General features: G+C 35.7%; 1 protein-coding gene and 1 long non-coding RNA gene across 2 annotated transcripts; one reads left to right on the top strand and one right to left on the bottom strand.

Annotated features, from left to right (window-relative positions):
- Positions 1-2,121: 2,121 nt before the first annotated feature.
- On the bottom strand, positions 2,122-20,392 carry LOC114293764 (putative plastid-lipid-associated protein 8, chloroplastic). The gene is made up of 4 exons (XM_028237882.2): positions 19,964-20,392; positions 14,263-14,386; positions 3,729-3,908; positions 2,122-2,462 (listed from the first exon to the last, which is right to left on the bottom strand). Exons 1-4 carry the CDS (start codon positions 20,225-20,227, stop codon positions 2,275-2,277), a joined length of 756 nt encoding a protein of 251 aa, XP_028093683.2. The 5' UTR covers positions 20,228-20,392; the 3' UTR covers positions 2,122-2,274.
- A 4,314-nt stretch (positions 20,393-24,706) lies between these two features.
- Positions 24,707-25,117, top strand: LOC145801715 (uncharacterized). The gene is made up of 2 exons (XR_014343360.1): positions 24,707-24,821; positions 25,036-25,117. It is a non-coding gene; the product is annotated as an uncharacterized LOC145801715 (long non-coding RNA).
- Positions 25,118-25,822: the final 705 nt, after the last annotated feature.

The following is a 25,822-nucleotide window of genomic DNA, read 5'->3' as shown; positions in this document are numbered from 1 at the left end:
GAGTTTGATTGAAGAATTCATCATCGTCAAAGAAATTAAATTTTTGGTGCAAACAAAGTCCCATATTTTTTAATAGAAATTTGACATTTCAAATCAAGCTAAATCTTATATCTCAATCAAGTGAAATCATCTACATGAATTTTTTTTCTCCATTCAACTCTATCAAAACCTATATGATAAATTAAATTAAATAAATTCATGTCTTTTTTTATCACCATAGATCACAGTCTTACTGTTCCTCGCTCTCCGAGTTTGTTTCCCCTCTCTCTCTCTCTCCCGCTCCCAGCACGATCTCACCTCTACTAACATTATCTTCTCATAATGGTGTTCCGTGATTGATAACATTTTGTGTTTTCCCTTCTCCATCTTTGTTTATTTGTTGTTTATTTTTGGGTTTCGTGGTTTGGGTTGAATTGGTGGCTGTAATCAATAAGGAATGGTGGTATTGGGGTTGGGTTGGGGTTGGGGTTAGGGTTGGTGGTGGACCACCATTCTTGATAGTGGCAGTGGAATTAGGGTTCTAATGATAAGGGTTAGGGTTTCAACAATATGGTTTGATTTTGACGGTAATTTCGAGTGATTTGAGTTTTAATATTGTTATATTGGGTTTTGATTTTGATGTGGTGGTGGTGGTAGAGGGGAAAGGGGTGGTTGCGGGGTGGGTGTATGGTGATTGAGGAAAGTGAAAAGATGGAGTGGTAACTAGTGGTGGGAAGAAATGGAGAAACAAGAAATTGCGACCATTTCAAGTTTTCTTTTTCTTTGATTGTTTTTTTTTTTTTTTTTTGTCTATTTTATTGTTGAGGTTATTTTTGTCTTCTCACATTATGTTAAAAGAGTTCACTTTTGAAATCCATTCGAGGAGGAGCTCCTCTTTTCCTCTTTTTTTTTTTTTTTTTTTCATGCTATTGGAGCCAATTGTAATTTTGTTAATATCTAGTGGAGGTTCATGTAATTTACTTAAAATTTTATCATTTTTCTATTGAGAATTCCTAACTATACCAAAGGCTTATATAACATTGATACATGCTCATTCTCACTTAAGTTTTTTTTTTTTTTTTTTTTCAACAAAAATCAATAATTAATTATTAAATTAATATCTAGAAAGAGTTGAACCTCCCAATCATTTTTTTGCAACCATTTATGTCTTGCCCTCATGTCCACTAGACCACAAGGCTTTGGACTTCCCACTTTAAGATTTCTATCACTCAAATAAAACCTAATAGTAATCAGAGGGGCTTTGTCTCATTATAACCAAACAAATTACAACTCAAAAAAACAAAAAAAAACAAAATACTCAACTCAATGTATCCACCCAAAACAATTACAACTCAATGCTCATTTGTTCAAGTAATTAGACGAATTAAAGCGACATGTCGGTTCAAACAAAACTAGTAGTCCTACTTACCTAAAATATTTTATCAAATTTTGATCATGAAAATAAGTGTGTACTAGTAATTTAAATTTAATATGATAAGGCTCCAAATTAATCCCGCAAATACATAAAATTCAGAAGAATATGTGAATAATTCGTACATAGGGTTCTATTTGAAGTGAATTTAGATCACATATTTCAACCTTTCTTGCAGCCCCTCTTCGCTACCGACGTTGCTCATCCCTTCTTGTAAACCTTCCGTGCTCCTCACTTCCTCACTACCACACGGTTGTTGGCACTTCACTTTTCTTGAAGGACTATTGCCAAAGTCTAATGATAGAAAGTCCTTACTTCGTAGAGAAGTTGCGCCAAACAAGCATTTCCGCAAAGTGAATCCTTTTTCAGACTATACAAACTGTGGTCAATACACACTAAATCAACTACAGTAAGATTGATTTCGTTTTGCCAACAAACTACTTTTTTTTCTTTTTTTTTTTCCCCAGATAAGCTTCAACATGGACCCCTTGGATCCTTCCAAGATCATAAAATCTGGGGATGACCTAATCAAGTTCAGTATATCCTCACCAAAGGCTCTTTTATCTGATGTTAGGTTGGTTGGCTATGGCAAGTCTGCTTTCCATCAGTCTGCTTTCATGCCTCATCCGATTGGAAATTACCACCGATGGGTTTTGATGAAACATTACCCTTAAAATTACTTCCAAGTGTAATTTAAAATAAAATACTAATTTTGGCTATGAACCATCCAAAGGACAAGGAGTAAGTTCCAATTGGCAAAAAAAAAATCTGTCAGTTGCAGTGCGAAACAACACATGACACCGGAAAGTAAATATAAAAACAAGTAGAAATAATTACAATAAACCTTTGATATAGATAGCACATCAGAGTCTTTGGAAAACAAACAGAGAACCTCTGGAGCCTTTACCCAATCTAATCTTGTCATCAATGTATGTAATTTCCAACTTAACCTCACTCTGACCACCATACTGGAACTCTAACGCTCCAACCTTAAGTTGTGGTGGCTCGAATACTACCTGAATCCACTTCTCATCCAGAGCCTTCAATTTTCCTATGTTCATAAAGAAAATTCACCAAAACAAAATAAGATCGCACACAATAGCTGATGAATCCAATATCAAACAGAGAAAATCTCAACTGAGATCCAACAGACAAATCTCTGAAAACATCTATTTCAAATAATCAAAATTTGGTTGTGACACACATCCCCTATTTATAGGCAACCAACTCAACCACCAACTAATATTCTAACTAACTAATACAACACATTATATGCACATGACATGATTACTTGCATCAATAGCACAAGCACATATTACATGCAGTACAAATGAACCAGCGAGACTGCCACAAAAAAAAAAATAGTGACAGACAGTGACCAAGCATTGAAATCATGCCTGATGGTTTTTAATTACGAGCATAGGTGTTCTGATCAATTTAACTAAATGATCCAAAATCAAAGTTGTGGAAAGTTGTGGAGCGTGAGAGGAAGAAGTGGGAGGAAGGATTTCAAGCACCTGTCCACCTTAGCCTTCTAAAGCTAGAATACGCATTCTCCAAAAACCAGATCTCAAGACCATAGGCAAGGAAATATAAGAAAACTTGATCCAGATGTATTAATGTAGGAGAATAACAAGCCAGATTGCTCAGCTCTGCTCTAGTTGATGACATTCTAAACTTAACTATATATGGGTGTTGATTCCCTAATTTGTGAAATAGGTTTGACTCCTTCCAGGCTAAATGACAAGAATTCCAAAAAAAATCTGAAAAATTGGCCTAGTTGAACGGTCAGAATGATATTTGATTAATTAAGAGGCAAAAGTAAATGAAAATAATAAATTTGTTAATTTTTCATCCTGAAACTATGAAAATTTTGCCAATGCATAGATTATTATTGTAATTTGAGTTTCTCATTGTTCCAATCAGCAATGGAGTGGATTAGACAGAGGTTGAAATTTCAAAGCTGTTGGACATTGTTTGCCAAATGCTGATTAAAGACCCAACACTGTTGGCACATAGAATAGAAGGGGCACTCACTAGACCAGATTAATGTCTTAAAAATAAAAAATTAAAAAAAAAAAAAACACCACGAACCTCAAATGGTCAAATCAAGATAGACAAATGAGAAGACAAATGAGAAATTTTGACACAACTAAAACCTGCCCAACATTCACAGTTGATTGGCTGAATGACTTTGCCTTGAGACAGGCTTTACTCACCATTCATTCATGGAAAACCAATCTCATAAGTCTAAAATTCACTCCTACGTGATATGGTTTTAACTCCATTAATTAGTAGTTTGGACAGCGGAGTTTACCTTCCAAAGAGACCTCTCCATCAAGGAACCCGAAGACAGAAAAGGATACTCTGTTCCTCACAGTGTCAGGAGCTTCAACAAACTGAATCATTTCTTTTGTTTTGAAAACAAGACGGCCGAATGCACTCCTGTATCCACCTCCAGGTGATGTAGGCACAGAACAATACACCACATCCCACTCTGTAGAGCATAAATTAATTAATCAATAGTGCTTTAATGAAACCTAAAGTACACTACTTCTGAACTTCTCAATAATATAACTCAAAATAATAATAAAAGCATTTCCACATTCATATAGAATATGAGATGCTCCTGATTTTCCACTGTAAATTGTTTTGAAATCACACACCAAAACGAACATTTACATTTTCTAGAACTCTACACATATGGCGGTGATGGTGATGACGATGATGACCTTCTCCCCTAGTTATGCGCAATAAGGCCAACTGAGTTAATGGATGAACTTCTGAAAACTGATGATGATGATGATGGTGATTACAGTTATGTTCATTATTGATGCCGAGTGAAGATCTAAGCAAAATGGACACTTCTACGGAGGAAGTGTGTCGTGTCCGACACTGGCTTCAAACACTCGTAAATGCGTGTTTGACACTTCTTGAACATGTCTTAATTAAAAAAATCATATTCATAATATCGGACACTTACACCTTGACAACACTTATTGAACCATCTAAAGACGTATGCTTTGAAACATTAATAAAAATGAATACATCATATGTTGCAATGTTCTATAAAAATGTAATTGTTACATGAATGATATCTTAATGTTCAAGTTATGAAATATATAGCTGTCAAATGTAATTAGTGTTATTTTACACGTTTTTCATTATCTTTGAATAAATTATTCATATATATGACATAAATAATTTGTACGATATAAAATTTTAACGTGTCCTTAGCGTGTCTTGTCTTGTATTTTTTTTAAAATCGAGGTGGCATCGTATTCATGTCATGTCACGTGTCTATGTATGTGCTATTTAGGATATATTACTTTTCATAAGTTAAGAAAAACATGTGTAAAAATTCCTTTTTGTTTTGAACATTCCATTTAGTTAAGAAAAAGAACCCTCCAAGAAAAAGACACGATGAGACTATGGAAACTAAGTGGGAGAATTAAAGATTGAGCAGAAGATTATCATAATCCAAATATACAAAGTGTCACGAGAAGAGATGGATGAAATCATTGAGGAACAGACAGCATTGCTACTCGTTGACAATGGATTTGGGTGGAATCTAAGAAGCACGGGCATGGATATGGATACGGATGTGGATGCGGACACGAGACAAGGCGATTTCAAAAAAATGGAGATACGGACACGACAGGGACACCACAATAAAATATGTTTTCGTATATTTTTATTTGCTCTCTAAATTATTATTCCATCCACAAACAATCAATATTAACAAAAGCTAACTCTAATTCTTTTTTTTTTAAATACTTTTAAATTAACACTTACGGTTTATATCTTTTTTTATGGATAATCTATTAAGTATTTAAATCTAAGAAAAAAATAACAAACATTCAACATTCATCAAAAGTACTAAATAAAATGAGGAAAAAGACAACTTGGCATATCTCCAACGTGTCCCCGAAGTGTCCCCAACGTGCCCCCTAAAAATAAATTAGTTAAATAAGGGGGCACGCCATGTGGTGTGTCATATGTGTCCCCGAAGTGTCCGCGTGTCCGACACGGATACGACACTTGTTTTGAAGTGTCGGTGCCTCAGAGGGTTGAATGCATTAGGCAATACATGTTTTGAAGGAAGTGGCTAGAACCAAGCATGATGGTTCTTTTGTTAGGAGTTTTAGAAGGTCTTTGTTTGTTTTTGGATTCAAAAATTCTCAAATAAGAGAGGTGTTTTTGTGGAGACGACGAAGTGGACATTAGGATCAAAATGAGCCAAAATCATCCTAAGGCATACAAATGAAATACGAGAGTTTAAATGAAGAAGAAAAATAATAGGGACCACCCATAATGGCTCCAAGTCCCATACCATAACAGTGTGGAAACCCCACCGGAAGTGCTATTCCAGGTCCCTCTTCTTCCCCAAAACAAACAAGTTCAAAATAAATTATGATTACAAGAGTTCACTACTCTTCATTTACTTCATCAGCTGGATTGAGAAATTATTGGTGGTAGGGTATGGCTTCCTTGCTTAGCCAGGTACCGTATGCTGACTGTTAGAATTTACCATCACCTACCACCACTACCACCTCACCTACTCCACTAAACCTAACCCACTACACCACTACCACCTCCACTTCACCTACTCTCCACATACTCCCAAACACACTCCTATATAATAGGAATCCTTGTAATTGTAAAATACACAACAATATATATCAATCAATAATACATAAATTTTACATGGTATCAGAGCAAGGTTAACAACCTAGTCATTCTGCTTCACTGGCGGGCGGCAGTCTCGCCTTGGCCGCCCGCCGGACCTCTACACAAGCCTTCACTCCACTGCATCATGCACAATCAGATCATCACAAAATTTTAATGTCACAACCCAAGAGTTCTTGAGGGTTGAGTGTGAGATTTCGATTCTGAGAACTCAAGTTGCAGAGATTAGTCACAGATTGCAGTCTCCGAATGAGATTATGTGTTGCTGGAATTTTGGGAATGATTGTTTTGGTTCTGAAGATAGTTTCACCAAGCACATCTTCGAGGGCCGCTACTGTGCATCGGCGATTTGCTGAGTGATGTCGGAGAAGACGATTCTGGGGACCACCACAACCACATCAAGGTCGACTTCCCGCTCTCTCCTTCATCACCATCTTCATCATCATCATCATCAAAGAAACTTCCTGATCTGGTCCCACCACCACAGCCTAGTTCATCAAGCTATGGAGCTTCTGACTGGGATTAGTTGTTCAAGGGGGTTGAATTCTTCCTTTGTGCCGATGCCGATGCCGATGTCGGATCAGAACACAATTTTCTCATCTGCGTTTTCTCTGCAGGAATTCAAACCTACCCTTAATTTCTCTCTAGATGGGCTTGGGATGCAAGAGACTAGTGGTGGGAGGCTTCTATTTCCATTTGAAGATCTGAAACAAGTCTCTAGCACATCAGATATTGAGCAAGGTAAAGAACAAGGAGGAGATTCAACGGGGTATTGGAATGGAGTGGAAGCCATTCACAGAGTTGGTGGAAGAAGGCTCCATCATGAGAGAGAAAAGAAAAGAAAAGAAAAGAAAAGAAAAGAAACAGAGGAGAGGCAGAAAAGAAAGGGAATGGTGAGGCTATGGAAAAGTCTCAAACCCCTCAGAAGATCATCACCACTCACCCATGTTCTGGCCAGCTGGCTAGTGCAGGTATGGCTGTGGTCCATCACGTGGTGCGGGATTTTCTGAGGATTTTGTCGGCTTGGTTTGTTGTAATGGTGGGCAGGCTGTCATCTAAGGTCAAACCATGTGAGTTTTATATATATATTATACATAAACATGTCATGTGTGGAGACAATGGCATGGTATTTCAAATCCTTCTTTTATTTTTTATATCAACCCACTCACAGCTTCACTGTTTTTTTTTAAATTATTATTTTATTTTTTTATCTTTTCTTTTTGCACATTACACCATCCCCCAACATCCTCCACTCAAAAATATTCTCTCTTTTCTTTATCTATTTTTTTATTCTTATTATTATTATTAAACACAACAAAACAACCCATCACCACCAAAAAAAAAAAAAAAACAAAAAAAAAAAACAAAAAACATTCCACAAACTTGTCATTTCTTTCATGCTGAGGATCAACCCCGATCATAATTTTACACACAAAAAAAAAAAAAAAAAAAAAACAACAACAACAACAACAAACCACAACGGCTTTGTTTTCTTTCCTGCAGACGGCCACACCCCGACATCCCTTCTCTATTCTGCCGCCGGTCTCTTCTTCTTGCCTCCGTCCTGGGCGATCCTTGCCGGTGTTGCCTCCGTGTTTCCCACTCCACTGGGCAAGATCACTACTCCCTGCTCCTCCACTGCAGCATATGGCGTACCTCCAAATCGGAACATAACGGTTGCCTTCCGCTTGAGCTCCTTGTTTTCTGCCTTTAGCACACTTATCTCTGCTCGCGCATCCTTATACATGCGTTGGAGCAGAGCCAGCTGGGAGTTTAACTGCTGCACCTCATTTGCCCTACTCTGCAGCCGGTTCGACAAGTTTGTAACCGCAGTCATGGTTTCCACACATGACTTTAATGTATACTGATTGGCTTCCACATCCGACTGCACTGCCATTCTTTGCTCCACAGACCGCATCGGAAAGTTCAGCGGAGTAAACTCCGGGGCACTCGGTTGAGGTTCCAGTGCCACCGCTCCAGTTCTCTCTCTTGTTGACTCGTTGAGGTCGGGAAAGAGGGTGAGCAGTCCACGGGAAGACGAGGCCATATTCTGGGCAACAAAGTGTTACAGACTATCTCTTTCAGCACAAGGAACTCTCTTTCTCGGCAACACGAAGGATTTTTCAGAGGTTTCTCTCAGTTTTTTTCTGTCTCAGCCTCTGCCTTCGTCTTGGTTATATAGCCAAGGCAGCCACGCGTATCATGTGCCGCTCGGCGCTAGACGACAACCTGGGCGCGCAAGCCAAGTCACGCGCCTCGCCATCATGTCCGGTACACCTTTTGATAAAATGGGCACGCCTTTTGATGGCACGCCTTTTGACAAAATTGGGCACACCTTTTGAGGGTGCAACTTTTAAACTGTCCCGACATTTGATACCGGTTAGCTTTTTCAAGGGTCCGACAAGACTCTGTAAACTGTCCCGACATTGATTCCGGTTAGTTTCTACAAGGGTCCGACAAGACTCTGTAAACTGTCCCGACATTGATTCCGGTTAGCTCCTTCATGGGTCCGACAAGACTTTGTAAACTGTCCCGACATTGATTCCGGTTAGTTTCTACAAGGGTCCGACAAGACTCTGTAAACTGTCCCGACATTGATTCCGGTTAGCTCCTTCATGGGTCCGACAAGACTTTGTAAACTGTCCCGACATTGATTCCGGTTAGTTTCTACAAGGGTCCAGCAAGACTCCGTAAACTGTCACAACAACTGTCACAACATTGTCTGCTACAACGGTCCGACATGACCCCATAAACTGTCTTCTACAACGGTCCGACATGACCCCATAAACTGTCTTCTACATCGGTCTGACACCGCCATCCAGTGTCCTCTACACCGTTATGACACCACCATACAGTGTCCTCTACATGGTTATGACACCCCCATACAGTGTCCTCTACAACGTTATGACACCGCCATCCAGTGTCTTCACCAATGGTCTGACACGACCATACAGTGTCTCTTATCCTCTTTTATTTTTATGTATTTTCTTGTTTTGTTACTTTCTCCAAACTCAAGTTGGTTAGTTTCTATCCTCCTTGAGTTTGCGGGGGGCTATTAGAATTTACCATCACCTACCACCACTACCACCTCACCTACTCCACTAAACCTAACCCACTACACCACTACCACCTCCACTTCACCTACTCTCCACCTACTCCCAAACACACTCCTATATAATAGGAATCCTTGTAATTGTAAAATACACAACAATATATATCAATCAATAATACATAAATTTTACACTGACAAATTAGGATCAACGGCGGAACTAGAAATTGGTTTAGCGGGGTGCCAAGGTATGTATGTAAAAAATATATATATACATATATATATACATACCATTTGCTTTATAAACACACACACACACAAACAAAAAGGTGACATGTACCACTTATATTAATAACATCAACTTGATAAAATTTATATTATTAACTAACATGTGAAATAATAGGAGATCATTTCATTATACATTGTGAAATAATATTGAAATAGATAAATTTTTTTATTTGCTATTGACATATATAGTTACTAAAGTGTTTTTTTTATTTTAGTAATTTTTTTTTTAAATTAGGAATAATCTTGTATGCATGTTGTAAATACTAATAAAATATTTATAAAAAAAAAAAATTTGCAAGGCTAGTGGTGCTTTTAGGCTGGAAGATGAATTTGCAGATAAGGAGAGAAGGACGCACAGAACAGGGGTGAATCTATGGTACATGAACTCGAGTACGGGTATCGAGTGCATATCTAGAGGTCGGATTCATCAAATCTCAAATTTAAGGGTTCAAACTCGGCAAAAAAGAGTCATATTTTTATATTTTTAATCTATTATGTGAGATAAAATGATATTATAGCAACGTCAAAAAGGTGTTTTATAGCAATTATACAATAAATGATACATATAACTTACAAGATAGTGTTAAATACAAATATATGATAAGTGTCGAATAGAAAGTATCGGACACATATCCCACATCGTTGTCCGAGTGTCGAGTGTCCAACACAGGTATTTGATTTATTTTGAAGAGTCCATATAACAAAGGGGGTGAACAGATAGTCATGGTTTGCAGACTTATTTAAGCGTTCACCATCATTAGGTGCCTAGAGAGGGAAGAATGTTGATTGCGATTCTGCAGTAGTGTGTACCAGAAAAAATCTGCACGACTCTTGCTCTGCCATCCAAAAGACTCTGGGTAGAAATTATAAGAGGAGTTTCATCCTTCATGCCCCTACAAAGGCTTGAACCCCCAACCTCCCCTATGAGAGCATCGCTTGGACATTATCTCACAAGAAGCTTGTTAGAATTTATCTCCACCTACCACCTCCACTATCACACACTCCACACCTACCACCTCCACTATCACACACTCCACCTACCACCTCCACTTCACTCCTACACCTACTACCACATTTTCTTCTATATATAGGAATCCTTGTAATTGTAATCTACATCAATCATGAACATCAATCAATAATACATATATTATAACATGGTATCAGAGCAAGGTTAAACACTTAGTATTTTTCGCTTCACCGGCGGGCGGCAACCTCGCCTTGGCCGCCCGCCGGACCTCAACCTAGTCCGCTAAAATTTTCTACACATACCTTCACTCTCAATCTCTCTTGTCTTGGAGGTTGATGATTCCGTGTTGTATGGATCACATCTCATCTGATCTGATCATCAGCTAGTGCTATTCCGAGCAGAAGCAGAAGCAAACATGAGGATGATAGACTTGGGAAACCAAAGGGGGCCCTTGCACATGCACGTGGTTATGTGGCCGTCATTCCTCTTCCTGCTTGCCATCTTCACCCTCTTTTTCAATCGCCTCTGAAGATCATCCCATGTTGTTGAAGGCCTGTACCAGTAGCAGGTGGCACCACCTTCTTCGTATAGCTCTCGTCGAGTGTGGTGAGTACAGCCGTAGTCACATAACCTCTGCCTCTAAACAAGGTTACTACGACCAGTACAATTCGTCTTCCAAAATCAATACTGTTAGCAGCAGCTGCTCCTCTTCGTCGCTGTTCAACGTACCAGTGTGGGCCATGTACTGCAACGGCAGGCATGTTGGGTTTGCAATGAAGCAAGCTGGAGCACGTGTGATTGTTCCTGAGATCGATCCTATCTTTCACCCATCCGATCTACTTTTTCTTTTATTTATTTATTTTTACTTTTTCTGGTCTTTATCTCATATCCTCATGTTCCTCACCCTCTATTTTTTTATTCTCTTTATTCCCACCATGTTTCACCCACTCATCCAAAACCCTATAATCTATTCCACCGACCAAACACCACTCGGTTCCCACTAACCCTTTTAATTTTTAATCTATTCACTTTTTTTGAATAAAGCCACCGCATTACACACACTCATTTATTTATTTATTTTTATTCATTTTATCATCATCACTTTACACCCATCCTTTCTTTTATTTTAATATATCTATATCTTTTAAAATACTGAACCATACAACCCAACCCATGTGCTGGTTCCACCCACTCCTTCACACTTTTCTTTTATTTTCATATATATATATATATATATTTTTATTATAATATATTTTAACAAAAAAAAAAAAAAAAAACAAAACAAAAACAAAAACAAACAAAACCGCTGTTTTTCTTATCACCCATCCACAGATATTTTTCTCTATTTTCTTTATCCATTGTTTTCTTTTATTTTCTTTTTCTTATTAAACAAAACAACCTTCATTTTATTCATATCAGGGGATCAACCCCGATCACACTTTTACAACACACAAAAAAAAAAAAAAAAAAAAAAAAAACTACCACATCCACAGGCGGAATTTGTCTTCTCTACTCTGCCGCCGGTCTCTTCTTCTTGCCTCCGTCCTGGGCAGTCCTTGACGGTGCTGCCTCCGTGTTTTCCACGCCGCCGAGCACGTTCACTCCCCCATACTCCTCCACTGCCGCATATGGCGGCCCTCCAAATCGGAACATCACGGTGGCCTTCCGCTTCAGCTCCTTGTTTTCTGCCCTTAGCACGCTTATCTCTGCTCGCGCATCCTTATACATGCGTTGGAGCAGAGCCAGCTGGGAGTTTAAATGCTGCACCTCATTTGTCCTACTCTGCAGCCGGTTCGACAAGTTTGTGACCGTCGTCATGCTTTCCACACATGCCTTCAAAGTATACTGATTGGCCTCCACATCCGACTGCACTGCCATTCTTTGCTCCACCGACCGCATCGGAAAGTTCAGCGGAGTAAACTCCGGGGCACTCGGTTGAGGTTCCAGTGCCACCGCTCCAGTTCTCTCTCTTGTTGACTCGTTGAGGTCGGGAAAGAGGGTGAGCAGTCCACGGGAAGACGAGGACGAGGCCATTTTTCTGGGCAACAGAGTGTTACAGACTGTCTCTCTCAGCAAAACGAAGAAGAGTTTTTTTTTTTCAGAGGTTTTTCTCAGTTTTTCTCTGCCTCAGCCTCTGCCTTCGTCTTGGTTATATAGCCAAGGCAGCCACGCGCATCGCGCGCCTCTTGACGCCCGACACACTGGCACGCCTTTTCATGGCACATCTTTTGATAAAGTGGACACGCCTTTTGATGGCACGCCTTTTGACAAATTTGGGCACACCTTTTGAGGGTGCAACTTTTTCAGGGGTCCGACAAGACTCTGTAAACTGTCCCGACATTGATTCCGGTTAGCTCCTTTATGGGTCCGACAAGACTCTGTAAACTGTCCCGACATAGATTCCGGTTAGTTTCTACAAGGGTCCGACAAGACTCTGTAAACTGTCCCGACATTGATTCCGGTTAGTTTCTACAAGGGTCCGACAAGACTCCGTAAACTGTCTTCTACAACGGTCCGACATGACCCCATAAACTGTCTTCTACAACGGTCCGACATGACCCCATAAACTGTCTTCTACATCGGTCTGACACCGCCATCCAGTGTCCTCTACACCGTTATGACACCCCCATACAGTGTCTTCACCAATGGTCTGACACGACCATACAGTGTCTCCTATCCTTTTTTATTTTTATGTATTTTCTTGTTTTGTTACTATCTCCAAACTCAAGTTGGTTAGTTCATATCCCCCTTGAGTTTGCGGGAGGCTGTTAGAATTTATCTCCACCTACCACCTCCACTATCACACACTCCACACCTACCACCTCCACTATCACACACTCCACCTACCACCTCCACTTCACTCCTACACCTACTACCACATTTTCTTCTATATATAGGAATCCTTGTAATTGTAATCTACATCAATCATGAACATCAATCAATAATACATATATTTTAACAAAGCTTAATACCAATGAAATGATTCAAAAGAGAAGGCCAAATTGCAATTTATTCCTGCAATGGTGTGTTATGTGTAAGGAGACAGAAGTAAGTATAGATCATTAAATTTTTCATTGCCCTAATACTCTTATCTTTATGGTGAAAAGTATTTTATTTACCAGAGATTGATTGGGTTATTCACATCTTGTGAGCATTGATTGGGTTAGCTTCCTTTTGGGTTTCAATGGCTCCTTTCAAAGGGGTACCACATTTTTAATTTCAAGGGATTGGAGAGCTGTCTGTAGAATGTGAGGCATTTTCGAAGATCTTTTTGTTTTGATTTACTTTTTGTTTCTTTTTTGGTAGACTTCCCTTTTACTCTTTAATGGACTTTCTTTTTGTTGGCAATCTGATATCTTGTGTAAACCCCACATGTAAAACCACATGCTCTAAAATGTGATACAATAGATGTAGGCTTCCATAGATTACATTACTGAAATTTGAAGTGTTTTTAATCGTGAAAGTAAATTTCTTTTAACATTTAGACTTCCAATAAAATATAGTCTATTATTCTTCGAATTAATCACTTAAAAACACATTTCTAAATGCATTATGGACCATTTTTTCATTGTTTCACCAAACCTGCATTCTAACTTATGGCAGTCCGAGGTTTTACCATTGCACCAAGTAATGCCCAAAACAAAGAAAATTAATTTATGAAGCAAAATTATCAAACAAACTACTTAAGAGACAGCATAATTGTTTCTCAAAATTGGTATTTCACTAGTCAAATGCATTTTAGACAAAATCATAAGAACCTGTAGCTGGAATGGGAGTAGAAAGCACGAAGGATAAATTTAATTCAGCAAAATGGAAAATTTTATGGGACTTCATCACAAGGAATTACTTGGATTTTACCTCCAAATATAAGAGGGCATTTTACAGGCTCATCAACACAAAATCTTCCCAATTCTTGGGCCACTTCAGCTACCTTGTTGTGTTCATCCCTTGTCAGCAAAACTCCTCTATCTGTTTGTGTAACCTAATTGAGAGACACAATTTTGTTTTGATGACTAAAATTTTAAAACCAAAGGAAAACACCACACATGACATTGCTGAAATGTTACTTTTCTAGTAGACATAATTTTAAAAAGAGGTAGAGAAGCAGAAACAACACAAGCACAACTTTCAATAACAACCAAGAAGAGAATGCTAAAGCTGGTGCTAGTGAAAGGCCAAAAGTACGGAGATACCAATATTGACGTTAGTGGAGAAAATAAACAAACGAATAATCAGTTCGGAGATTGGTTGTAAAATCCGGAAGCATGGAAGAGACAATATCACATGGAGTTCATTCAGTTTACTGTCATATCTAGCAATTGAAACTCCTAAGTGCTAACATCAGTATGGCTTTTTATTTGTGCTTATACAACTTACTGATTCTTAATTAACATATTCTGCATTCATTTTACCGACGCAAAAGGTTGGAAAGTTAAGGTTTCAGAAATGTAATTCCTTGGTCAACAATTCAAAAGGAGTGTTTAGTGCAAATGATATTTCCGTAAGTTCAACCTTATCTATTATTAGATTAGTGATATAATCAATGACCTAAATGCAATGCTAATCCTAATGGTCCAATTATAGTTCTTTCTTTTCTACTTTCTGAAGATTTAGAAAGAAAGTAACACTCATTTTGAAGCAGAAGTTCCCAATAGCTGGCACGTGATTGAGCTGGCTGCAATATCTGCATATTAAAAAGCTTTCAAAGTCTCTGGTAGTAACCTCACTCTTGCTGGATTTACTAGCATAAATCTCACATGGCATTTCAAACTTGATTGAGAACATAAATAATCAAGTTACCCGTCTTCCTAGGAGCTTACGCTATTAGAGAAGTTGGGGCCAACAAATCAACATGGTATCAGAGCAAGCAACCGTGTTTGAGCCTCACTACCCACCTAACAACCATAAATTAATAGTTGTATGTGTTTGGCCTGCCTTATGGAGCAAAGGCTAGCAATCATGAAGGTGCATATAAAAAAGTTACCCTTTCTCTAAGAGCTTAAGCTTTTAGATGCATTGGTGGTTAACAATTCAATAAAACTTGGCTCTAATGGTCCTCATTGAAGAATGTAGGAAATTCCAATGGAGGGGTAAGCCACAGATGCGAGTGGAAATTCTGAGTTTGGTTATGCCTTATAATACAATGTTCAATCTAATTCTATTATTAGGGAACTGCAAGTTCATATGGATGGATTTAATTTTTGTCACCTAGTTACTGTCTATAAGGTTGAGGTTGACGACTGTGATTCCAATCTCTTGGTTGATGTTTTCAATGGACCGAAAAAAAACATGCAGGATCTACCAAAGCTGATTGAGTTCAGCTCCCATACTTCTACCATGAATCATTTGTTGACATGTAGGTACATAAAAGGGCTTCTGCCTTTGTCTGATGCAAAATCAGTTCATAAGTTGTAGGCCACTTGGGAATAATTTAGTTCTAGGCTTTTACCATCCACCCAAACCCACCCTAGCAGGGGTCTTCACTACACCAAATGTCCGTGCCAAAAAAGATCAGGTTTGTAATAATATGACTTGAAGGCAAGGTCAATGTAACTTTACGAACATTACGGTGGGTCCTTGTGATCTACATAAACATCTATGAATAATAGATTCGTGTGTTTGCTCTCAATTCTAGAATTAAATACTTGTTTGTGCAATAAAAACTATATAATCAATCACCAACTCAATTAAAATCAACATTACAAGCCTTTGGATACATGAAAACTGTACAGGCCTAGCTAGGCGATGTTTTTCCATTATGCTCACTGTAGGTAATAGATAGATAAATATACCTAACATTAATTATAAGCTAATTTGTTATTCTAACTCCTCAAGCCTATGTCCATCAATCTTTCTACCATCTTAGCTAAACTGTTTTTATTTAAAGTACATTTATGCAAGTACAACTGTACAACCTAATTTAAGTAATCCCAAGTTTGTATTTAACTAAGAATTTTACATGCAATGTAATTTCAGAACACCTAAAATATGCTTCTCATGATTCTACTGATCTCTTGAAGTTGTTTTCTTTTCCAAATATGGGGTTTACCAGTCTATAATCATTTCCTCTAACACACTCCAATCCCCCCAAAAGAAAGAAAGAAAAAAGAAAACACAAATGACAAACAAAAAACAATATATATATATATGTGTGTGTGTGTGTATAGAGAGAGAGAGGGAGAGAAGCAGACCAAAAAAACTGGAAGATTTATTTAAATGTCTCATTTTTAAATCTTGCTAAGCTTGTCAAAGACACTAGAGCAGGTCCCTCAAGAGACCAGCAAATATTAATAACCTGCACAGCAAATAGATTAAAAGAAAGATCTTGATGGTACGTTTTATTCATTAACAAAATATCAAAAGATCCTTAATATAATGAAAAAACTAAAAAATATGCACAGAAATTGCAATATCTATAAAGTATAAAAGGGGTACCAATAACGTGAAGATAAGAATCTTAACATCATAATTTATATAAGAAAGGAACTTAAATATCTACATTCATGCTTCAAGTCTTGAATAGATTCAATTCAACCACATTGTCATAATTCCAAATTGTCAAAAATACATATTCAAACACAAATGAAAATGTAGAAGTGATTCAAGCAATTGAGTAGCCATCTAACCTGACAGCTAAAACCCCACCCTATATCTTTTCATTTTGCTATTCTCATCAAGCCTCCCAATCCCAAAGCCAATTTAAGTGTTTTAGGGTTGAACTATACAATTACTGAGCCAGAGAGCTCTCCTTCAATAGACAAATAATTTGATCATTCTCTCTATTAACTTCCAAATTAAAAATCATGAAATCTTTTTCCCTAAATTTCCTCTAAGAAAAAGGAAAACTTTTGAAGCCAACTTTCAATAGTCTAAAGAGCACCTAATTATTTTAGTGCTAAAATAGTTGCATTTTATTAATATAGTTAGTACAAGAATAATACCAGAGAAGAAGAAGAAGAAAACTTCTTGATCTATGGCGTTCTAGAATCTCACCACCTATGAAGCATGGGTACTTCAACAAATATGCCGTACCTATACCAGGTACTTACCAACGTATGGTACTTTGTATGGTACTTCTACATACATACCGTGTACACGAAACACATTCCTAGTATATATCCAAGCCGTACCATACCTTAATCGAAACAATATTTTCTTCTACTACAAAGATAAAACTCATTTCACTAAACTTCTTTTTTATTTTTAGTTTTATACTTAACATGATTTAAAATTAAACTATGGTTTGTAAGTTATTTAATATAATGACATTTAATTGTGATTTATGCCTTTATTTTTGGCATTTAATGTTAATTATAGGTTGGATATTAACAAAATTAAACCATTTAATCAATTTTTGCGTTAGTCCAACTTAAAAATAAATATTTTTTACAAACGTACCAAATCGTACTCGTTTGGATCTTTTTTTGGATTTTAACGTATCGGCGTACCCGTACTATACCAATACTAGTACTTGTACCCATAACAATGTTTCATAGCTTCCCACAAAAAACAAGTTTACTGAAAGTGATCACTCATAACTATTTATATGAAATTTTACTTAATCCAAATACATGAGAACATTATGGTTGTCTTTTGTGAACATTGCTAAGCTTTGAGAAAACATGTGTTTATGTTCCAAGTCCTGTAGTGAACATTGCTGAGCTTTGAAAAAACATGTGTTTGCGTTCCAACTTCCAAGTCCCGTAAAATATGAACATGTCTTGATTGGGCTTAGTAAGATACAAATTGAGGTACGCAATATTAAACAAGGGATCTATCACCATCAAGTAAAGGTTTAGAATGTCCCATATGATGAAAAATGTCTAGATACCTCATGTCATTTTTATGCTGACAATTTCATTCTAAAGACAACAGTGAGTTAGTATTTTATTTTTAAGCTTAGTTGAGTCTTGAGCAGTTCTGTAGTTGAAGATTCAAGATTGAAGATTCAAGCTAAATGCTGACTGAAAGAACAGACAAACTCTTGATGATGGGGTTGGCTAGAGAACAAATACACTTGGTTTTCTAGGATACTTATAGATAGGCCTATATATGTAATGCTGTATTACTAATAGGTTTTACAAACTCTCTGTTCTTCCCCCCTTCTTTTTCTCACCGTCTCCCTTTCTCCCCTATTTATTTCTTCCTCTTCTTCTCTACCGATTTCTTTCATTCATTGTGCTGCATCAAGCAGTCCATGAAAAATATAAAAGGACGGGAAAGACTTCTAGGCAATGTTTATTAGACCAAACAAGACCGGCCGGACCAGTTGACCCATTAGATAAACGGCTTATTTTCATTAAATCGGCAAAACCGACGGTTGAATGTAGCTGGCTCTATAAACCAGCCAACGTGAAATGCGCGGGCGCCTGGTCGAGTAATCTTTGAAAAATTCTTCCCCAATGAGGTTCAAACACAGCTCCTGCTGTGTAATTGGGCTGAACTTTACCATTAGACAAACATAACAGTTTATTAATATTAAAATATAAAATAATTTTTAATATATTTATGGGCAAATTACATATACACCCCTCGAGGTTTGGTTAAATTACAGATACCCCTGAGGTTTCGGAAATTACATCCCGCCCCCTGAGGTTTGTATTTTCATAACAATTTACCCCCTGAGGTTTATATTTCATAACAAATTATCCCCTAATTTCTTATGCAAATATAGCATTCAGGGGGGAATTCGTAATTTCTCAAACCTCAGGGGTATCTGTAATTTAGCCAAACCTCGAAGGGTGTATATGTAATTTGCCCTATATTTATAAAGTAATTATGACATTACCATATTGATTTAATCAACGTACTGGTTGTGTTGAAAATTAGTATACTGTGCATTAAAAAATAATAATAATAAAATCTTACCTATCCAAAGATTGTCATGTTTATTTAATCTTGAATTGAATGAGCTTAGATAAAAAGAATTCAGTCCAACAAACGCAGAGTGACACCAAAGAATACCATTCTATTCTATATAGAAATAGAGAGAGACACAACACACATAGGTCATGTTTGATTCACAAAACTAATAGTGAAATATTAATAATTCAATTAAATTAGTGTGGTATTCACTATCCAATTAGATTAATATTCATTGGATTAATAATCTCATCCCTAACCTATTACTAATAATCCTACAAATTTATTGGATTAATTATGCTAAACCAAAATATTAAAACAAACTTAGGATAATTGGGACAACGTAATAATAATCTCAATCTCATGCTCTAATCCACCCAATCAAACATGGCCATAGAGAAAACTTATTAATCACAATCCTTAATGCTCTATTTGGTTGATTCGAATGAGATGAAATGGTGATTAGTTAGCTTTCTTTTCTTTTTTTTTTAGAATGACCATTTCCTATATCTTTCATTCCGTTTTATTTTAGTTAACAAACACTACCTAAGCTAAATGGAATCGTTAATCACAATTCACGAATGAATGATGATTCAATTCCATCACATTTTTTAATGAACCAAACCAAATAAATAGAAGAGCAGAGCACAAGAGGAGGAGGAGGAGGAGGAGGAGGAGGAAGAAGAGAAGAAGAAACCATGGAAAGAATGGAGTTGACTAGCTCATCGGGCCTGGTGCGTAGCTCCTCCTTGGGCTTAGATGATATCGATGCGGAGATTCCGGTGACTTTGTGGGACCCCCAACCACGACCACCAGGACGCGCCGCCGCAATTCCGCTGAGATTTAGGAGTTGTTTGGATATTTGGGGTCCAGCTAGGCCTCTCCAAGTTGTGGATGAGAAAAAGAAAAGAGCTGAAGATGAAGATGAAGATGAAGATGAAAGAGCAGCAGCCATTGCCATATCTACAACACAGACCAATGGAGTGACACAGACTTCAGTTATGAATCCACAACTTTATTTTAATTTTTTTTTTTTCTTGTATATCTAAAGTAGGGTAAATTACATTTTTCTCTTTTTATGTTTGATTATTTTTTTACTTTGACATTTTTTTTTTATTTTTTTTTTTTTTTTTTTTGCGCATTTTAACTCTTTGTATTTTGAATTTTTTTCAATTTACTCCTAAAATTAATTTCTATTCAAAATTAAATAGAAAATATCATAATAAGAAGTTGTTTAGGGTGTCCTAAATAAATATATTTTTTGACTTTTTAGACTAAAAAATTGAGTACAAAAATATGATTATTTGGATTAACTTTTTGACTTTTTACGAAAAAAATATGTATTAAAAATTGTATAAATAAATGTGTAGGAGAAAATAAGGACAGTAGGGAATAGGCCGTACCGTATGGGGGAGTGAATTAATGATAAGAAGTGGTTGTTTACTTTTCGGGCATTCTATTAGACGGGACTGTTTGGTTCGTGAAAGACATCATGGTTTCCGTTTTGATTATCTGAACCGTTTGATGTATAGAATTTATCGAGTACTATATACCTGTAAAAAATCAAGTTGATCGGATATCAATAGTTATCTGATCGAATTAGTTTTTTTTCAACCGTTAACTATAACACCATCCTTTTTTTTTATACAAAACTGATTTAATTATATAGTTAGTGATATCCGATCAAAGTGATTTTTTATAAACATATAGTACTCAACGAGTTCCACATATTGAACGGTTCAGATAATCAAAACAGGACCCATGATGGGCCCCCACGGGTCGAACAACACTGTGTTGTTTGTGCACCCTGCCTGTGCAATTTTTCCAAATCATTTCAACAACTTAGCAACAGTCTGTGGGACGGTTCAGACTGTGTTGTAATAATTTGTGTGTAAAATTATTATTATTATTATTATTATTTAGTAAATAGTGATAATTTTTTAACTTTTTTAATAATTTTTTGGCTTTTTAAATTTTTTTGAGTATCCTAAACCAACCCTAATTGTCACATAATATATATATATATATATATATATTATTATATTGAAATTTAAATTTAAATTTATATAAAGAGTTATATATAATAAATTATTTTTATATCACGTAACTGTCAATATGTCATTTTTTGTCTTATTTCTAACAAAAATTAGTTGTTGCAGTAAACTGTGAAAAACTTGAAACCTGAAAGGTCAAAGTAAGAAAAACAAACTTTAAAGGTCAAAGTGAGAAAGTGACCAGACATAAAAAGAGAAAAGCATAATTTACCATTTAAAATAAGATTAATGATTCATCCACACAATTTTTTTTTTTCCTAAACTCCCAAATAAGACTCTTACCGGTAAAAGTTTGATTTCTTACCTGTAAAAGTCTCATAAAAAAAAATTGTGGATAAATTATTATTGTTGAAATAATTTAACTTAACTCGCTCATTTAATAAATAAGTTTAAGTAGGTTGAGTTGAATTGAATACTAATCAAAAAAATAAATCTAATTAATTCATTAACTTTATTATTATTTATTTCTCAATAGATAGTGGAATTGGTAAGGGACTAACAACCACAGTGATGATGAAGTGGTGGAGGTGGTGGTGGTGATGGAGTACCAGCAGCAGTTATGATAGAGTAGTAGTAGAGGTAATGACAATTATGGTGAAGTAGTGTTGAATCGTAGTGGTAGAAGTGGTTCCAAAGTTAGTGTTTATAAGGAGATTTTTTTCTTTTTTTATGATCAGGTATTTAGGTCAATTTGGACACATTTCAATTAATCTCAAAACCCTCAATTTAACAATCAGATAAACTCTCAATAACCTCTTGGAATAACTCAAACTAAAGACATTAAATCTTATTTACAAATTTTATCGCTCAAATGGTGCTACATGTGGTGGAGCTAATGGAGCATAGCTTCTTTTTGGCTTGTGCAACAATATGACAGTGCCAAAGTTACAAGCTACGGTTAAAAAATCATGTTAAAATTTCAAACAGTGCTAGAAATGCAAATGTGTTTGATTTCATTCTGCTAAACATATTTGTGTTCTTAGAATTATTATAAAATTTCTCAAATTTACAATTGGGTAATAGTACTTTTACGAAGTTTATTAAACAATGAATTACATATACATGGAGCTTACATGCGGTAGCGTGGGGAGCAGATGGTGTACTCATTTAAATAGGTACCCCCTTCTAATCTATTTAAACTCTTTGAGTTTGGAAGGAGAAATTGTTCAAGTATTGTTTCACAACATTTAAATTTGGACAAGTGTTCACTTGTCTCTTTAAAAAAAAAAATAAGTAGTGAGATCCACTATTTTAACCAATAACATTGAGGTTGAGATACCACTTAAATTTACATCTAGAGTAATGAATAATTTCTCATTTAGAAGATATAATCCATTTGAACTAATTTATACGAGGCACAATCCATTTTAATTATATTTATTAATATAAATGAATTTAAACTAAACTTTAACGAATTTAATTGGATGGATTCACCATTTTAGATTGAGTTTGTCATTTCTAAAGATAGTAATGAATTGTATGACGTCAGCAACTATTTTTTGAAAATACTAAACTTCTTTCTTTCTTTTTTTCCTTTTTTCTCTTTCTCTATCTTTTCTTGTTTATCTATATTTCTTTTAGCCTAACTGCATTCACCCCAATGTTGTGTTTGGTTGGGGGATTTGGGAAGGGATTTGGAAAGGGAAATGGAAAAGATAGGTGAAATGTGAATAAATCATGCCTATATTTCACATAGTTTCACACACATTTTCCCTTTTCCTTTCTAAATCCCTCCCTAAATCCCTCAACCAAACACAGCATAAGAGTGCAACAAGACTCAACACCAATCACATCTATTCAAAGAAAATGTTTCAGCCGGTAAAAGTTTCTCCGATGACCTTTTTAAATGTGATTTGTTGCCTATTATAATTAGTATTATCATATTTTAATTATTCTAATGGATTAATTATTATAATAGTTATTTTAACAAAAAATTTCAAGGCTAACTACATTTGAAGAGTGACTTTTTAAACAGTTTATGTGCGTAGATAGATAAAATAAATAGTAACATTAGAATACATAAATAAAAAAAAGAAATAGACAAAATAGAGAATTACTTTTTATATTTTAGCTAGTAAAAAATAAAGAGTATGGTTGGAATTACTCTAAGAACATTTCCAATTGACTCTTTAAATGAGACATGTTAGCTATTGTAGCTAGCATTATCCTATTTTAGTCATTTTAACCGGCTAACTATTTTAACAAAATTCTTTCAAACTAGTTACATTTAAAAGCCTTAGGAAGTTCTTTAAACATTTTGTGTGTATAAATTTATAAAATAAAAATAACATTTGAATACATAGATTAAAAAAATTAAACAAAATAAAGAATTATTTTTTTATATTTTAATTAGTAAAAAATAAAAAATATGATTAGAATTGCTCTAAGAAAGACATTTTACTTTTCAATATTCTATCTAGGAAGGTGCTTCCTTCTCTCTCGCTATTTCCACCCGCTGCCCTTTGAGCTCGCTCTGCAAATCCAACTATGCTTGGGCATCTCAGTAGTGTTTTGAAAAGTTGATAAAAAGTTAATTTTTTGACTTTTTTAATAGTTTTTTTGGCAAAAAATTGAGTTCTTCTGGGTAAAAAAAATTGACTTTTTTGACTAAAAAACCTAAAAAGTCAAAAAAACTGACTTTTTACCCTTGTTGCCAAAATGCCCCTCATATTGGATTTGAATCCTCTCCAACTATCATTCTCCCTAGTACTGTCCAGCACTCGTATGAGATGATGACACATGGCTGGAAGAAGATCTAACACTATGTTTGGTAATTTAGAGGAGAAAAGAAATGAAATGATTACTTTATAAGAGAAAAGAAATGATTGTGATTTTTTCCCTCTTGTTTGGATAAGTAAGAAATAAAAGAAAAAAAAATGATTGTAATTTATCTCTTTCTTGTTTGGTTGAATTTCATAAGAGAAAAATAAAAGAAATTATTTTATGTTATATTACCAAAATAATCTTTTTATATTTTCAATTATTTTACTTCTTTTATTTTTACAGAAACAAAATTGGTATTATGAAAATATTGATTTATTTTCTCTCATAATCTCTCCACTTTTGAAAATATTGAAAATGAGGGTTATAAGAGAAATGAGTTTCTTTCCGTTTCTCCCAATTTCTTCTTATTTCTCTCCACTTAAGTTATCTAAACAAGTAAGAAAAATACATATTTCTCAATTTCTTTTCTCTTCTCTCCAAATTATTCAATCCAAACATAAGGAGCAGCTTGAACCTAGCTATATCTGATAAATTAAACAATTATCTTTTCAAAACAAAACAAAAAAACAGGAAAACCCAGCTTTTAACCTATACTGGGGAAGCGACCTTTAGCACCTAATTTGTATAGGATGAGTCTAGTTGAATACATATCAAAAACTTTGGTGTAATTAGGGGTGTGCATAATACCGCCAAAACCGCCGAAACCGCCAAAACCGCACCGAACCGCACCGCCAAGGCAAATTCATTATTATTTGTCAATCGAACCGCCGGTTTTTGGTAAGAAAAATGGCAAATTCTAGTGACATTTTTATCAATCCGCCGGTTTCTATTTTTCTTCCAAACCGCACCAACCTGCACCGCTATTAAATCATGTTTTATAGGATTCTAAAAATTCTTTTTTACTTAAGTTTGCTTGTTGTTCTATACCTTAGAATATAGTATTACATTAATGCTCGAGGGGAATTTTATGTATTGTATTTGATCATTGCAGCTTCCACAGATACTTGTAATGAACTGATGACATAGTCGTTGATATTATCATGTTGTTGCTACACTTGCTGCATCAGAAGAAAGCTTCGCAAGATGCTTAACATCACGATGTCTCTCGTCTTTTTTTTACTCTTTGATTTAAGTTTTGTAATTTGAATTATATTTTTTATAAACCGCCAATCCGCCCGAACGCCAAGGCAAATCCGCCATTATTTGCCAACCGAACCGCCGGTTTTTGATAAGGAAAATGGCAAATTCTAGTGACACTTTTATCAATCCGCCACCCGCCATACGGTTTCTATTTTTCTCTCAAACCGCACCGACCCGCACCGCGCACACCCCTAGGTGTAATAACACTTGGTTTGTGAAATTTCAAGTGAGAAGATCAAAGAGGACATTGCTTCACGGATTCGGATGAACTGGGCCCATTCTTGCGCTCATTGCAAGTGTAAGAGAGAGCCATGGATACAAAACAACTACAGTAGCCCAAGTTTTTTTCGACCACCTCGGCATCGGAGTGTCATAATCTTGTAATTCTGATTAGAAGAATTTGATCAAAATCTCTTCATAATAAAATTTTAATACATCAAAAACAAACACAAAAAATATCTTTAAAGAATCCAACAGTATTACCAAAATATTCTTACTAACTACCTTAATATTTTAAATTTTAAAATAATAATTTTTGATCTAGATGTTACTTTTTAATAAATTAATATTTTTAAAATTCTCTCATCAAAATCTATCAAATAAGATTTAAATTGACTATAAAATTCTTTATAATAAAA

This window comes from Camellia sinensis, chromosome 10 (assembly GCF_055761805.1).
Source record: "Camellia sinensis isolate YWXY chromosome 10, ASM5576180v1, whole genome shotgun sequence".
NCBI classification, from domain to species: Eukaryota; Viridiplantae; Streptophyta; class Magnoliopsida; order Ericales; family Theaceae; genus Camellia; species Camellia sinensis.
The sequence above is the reverse complement of the archived record's forward strand: the minus strand, read 5'-3'. Positions and strand labels throughout refer to the sequence as shown.

Bases quoted from the DNA above. Each gene is read 5' to 3' on its own strand.
- LOC114293764 (XM_028237882.2), bottom strand. From the start codon at position 20,227: ATGGCAATGGCTGCTGCTCTTTCATCTTCATCTTCATCTTCATCTTCA. The intron at 14,387-19,963 runs GTTTCTTCTTCT...TCTCTCAATTAG, and splicing joins TCAACTCCATTCTTTCCATG to GTTACACAAACAGATAGAGG. The intron at 2,463-3,728 runs GTAAACTCCGCT...TTATGAACATAG, and splicing joins TGGAGAGGTCTCTTTGGAAG to GAAAATTGAAGGCTCTGGAT.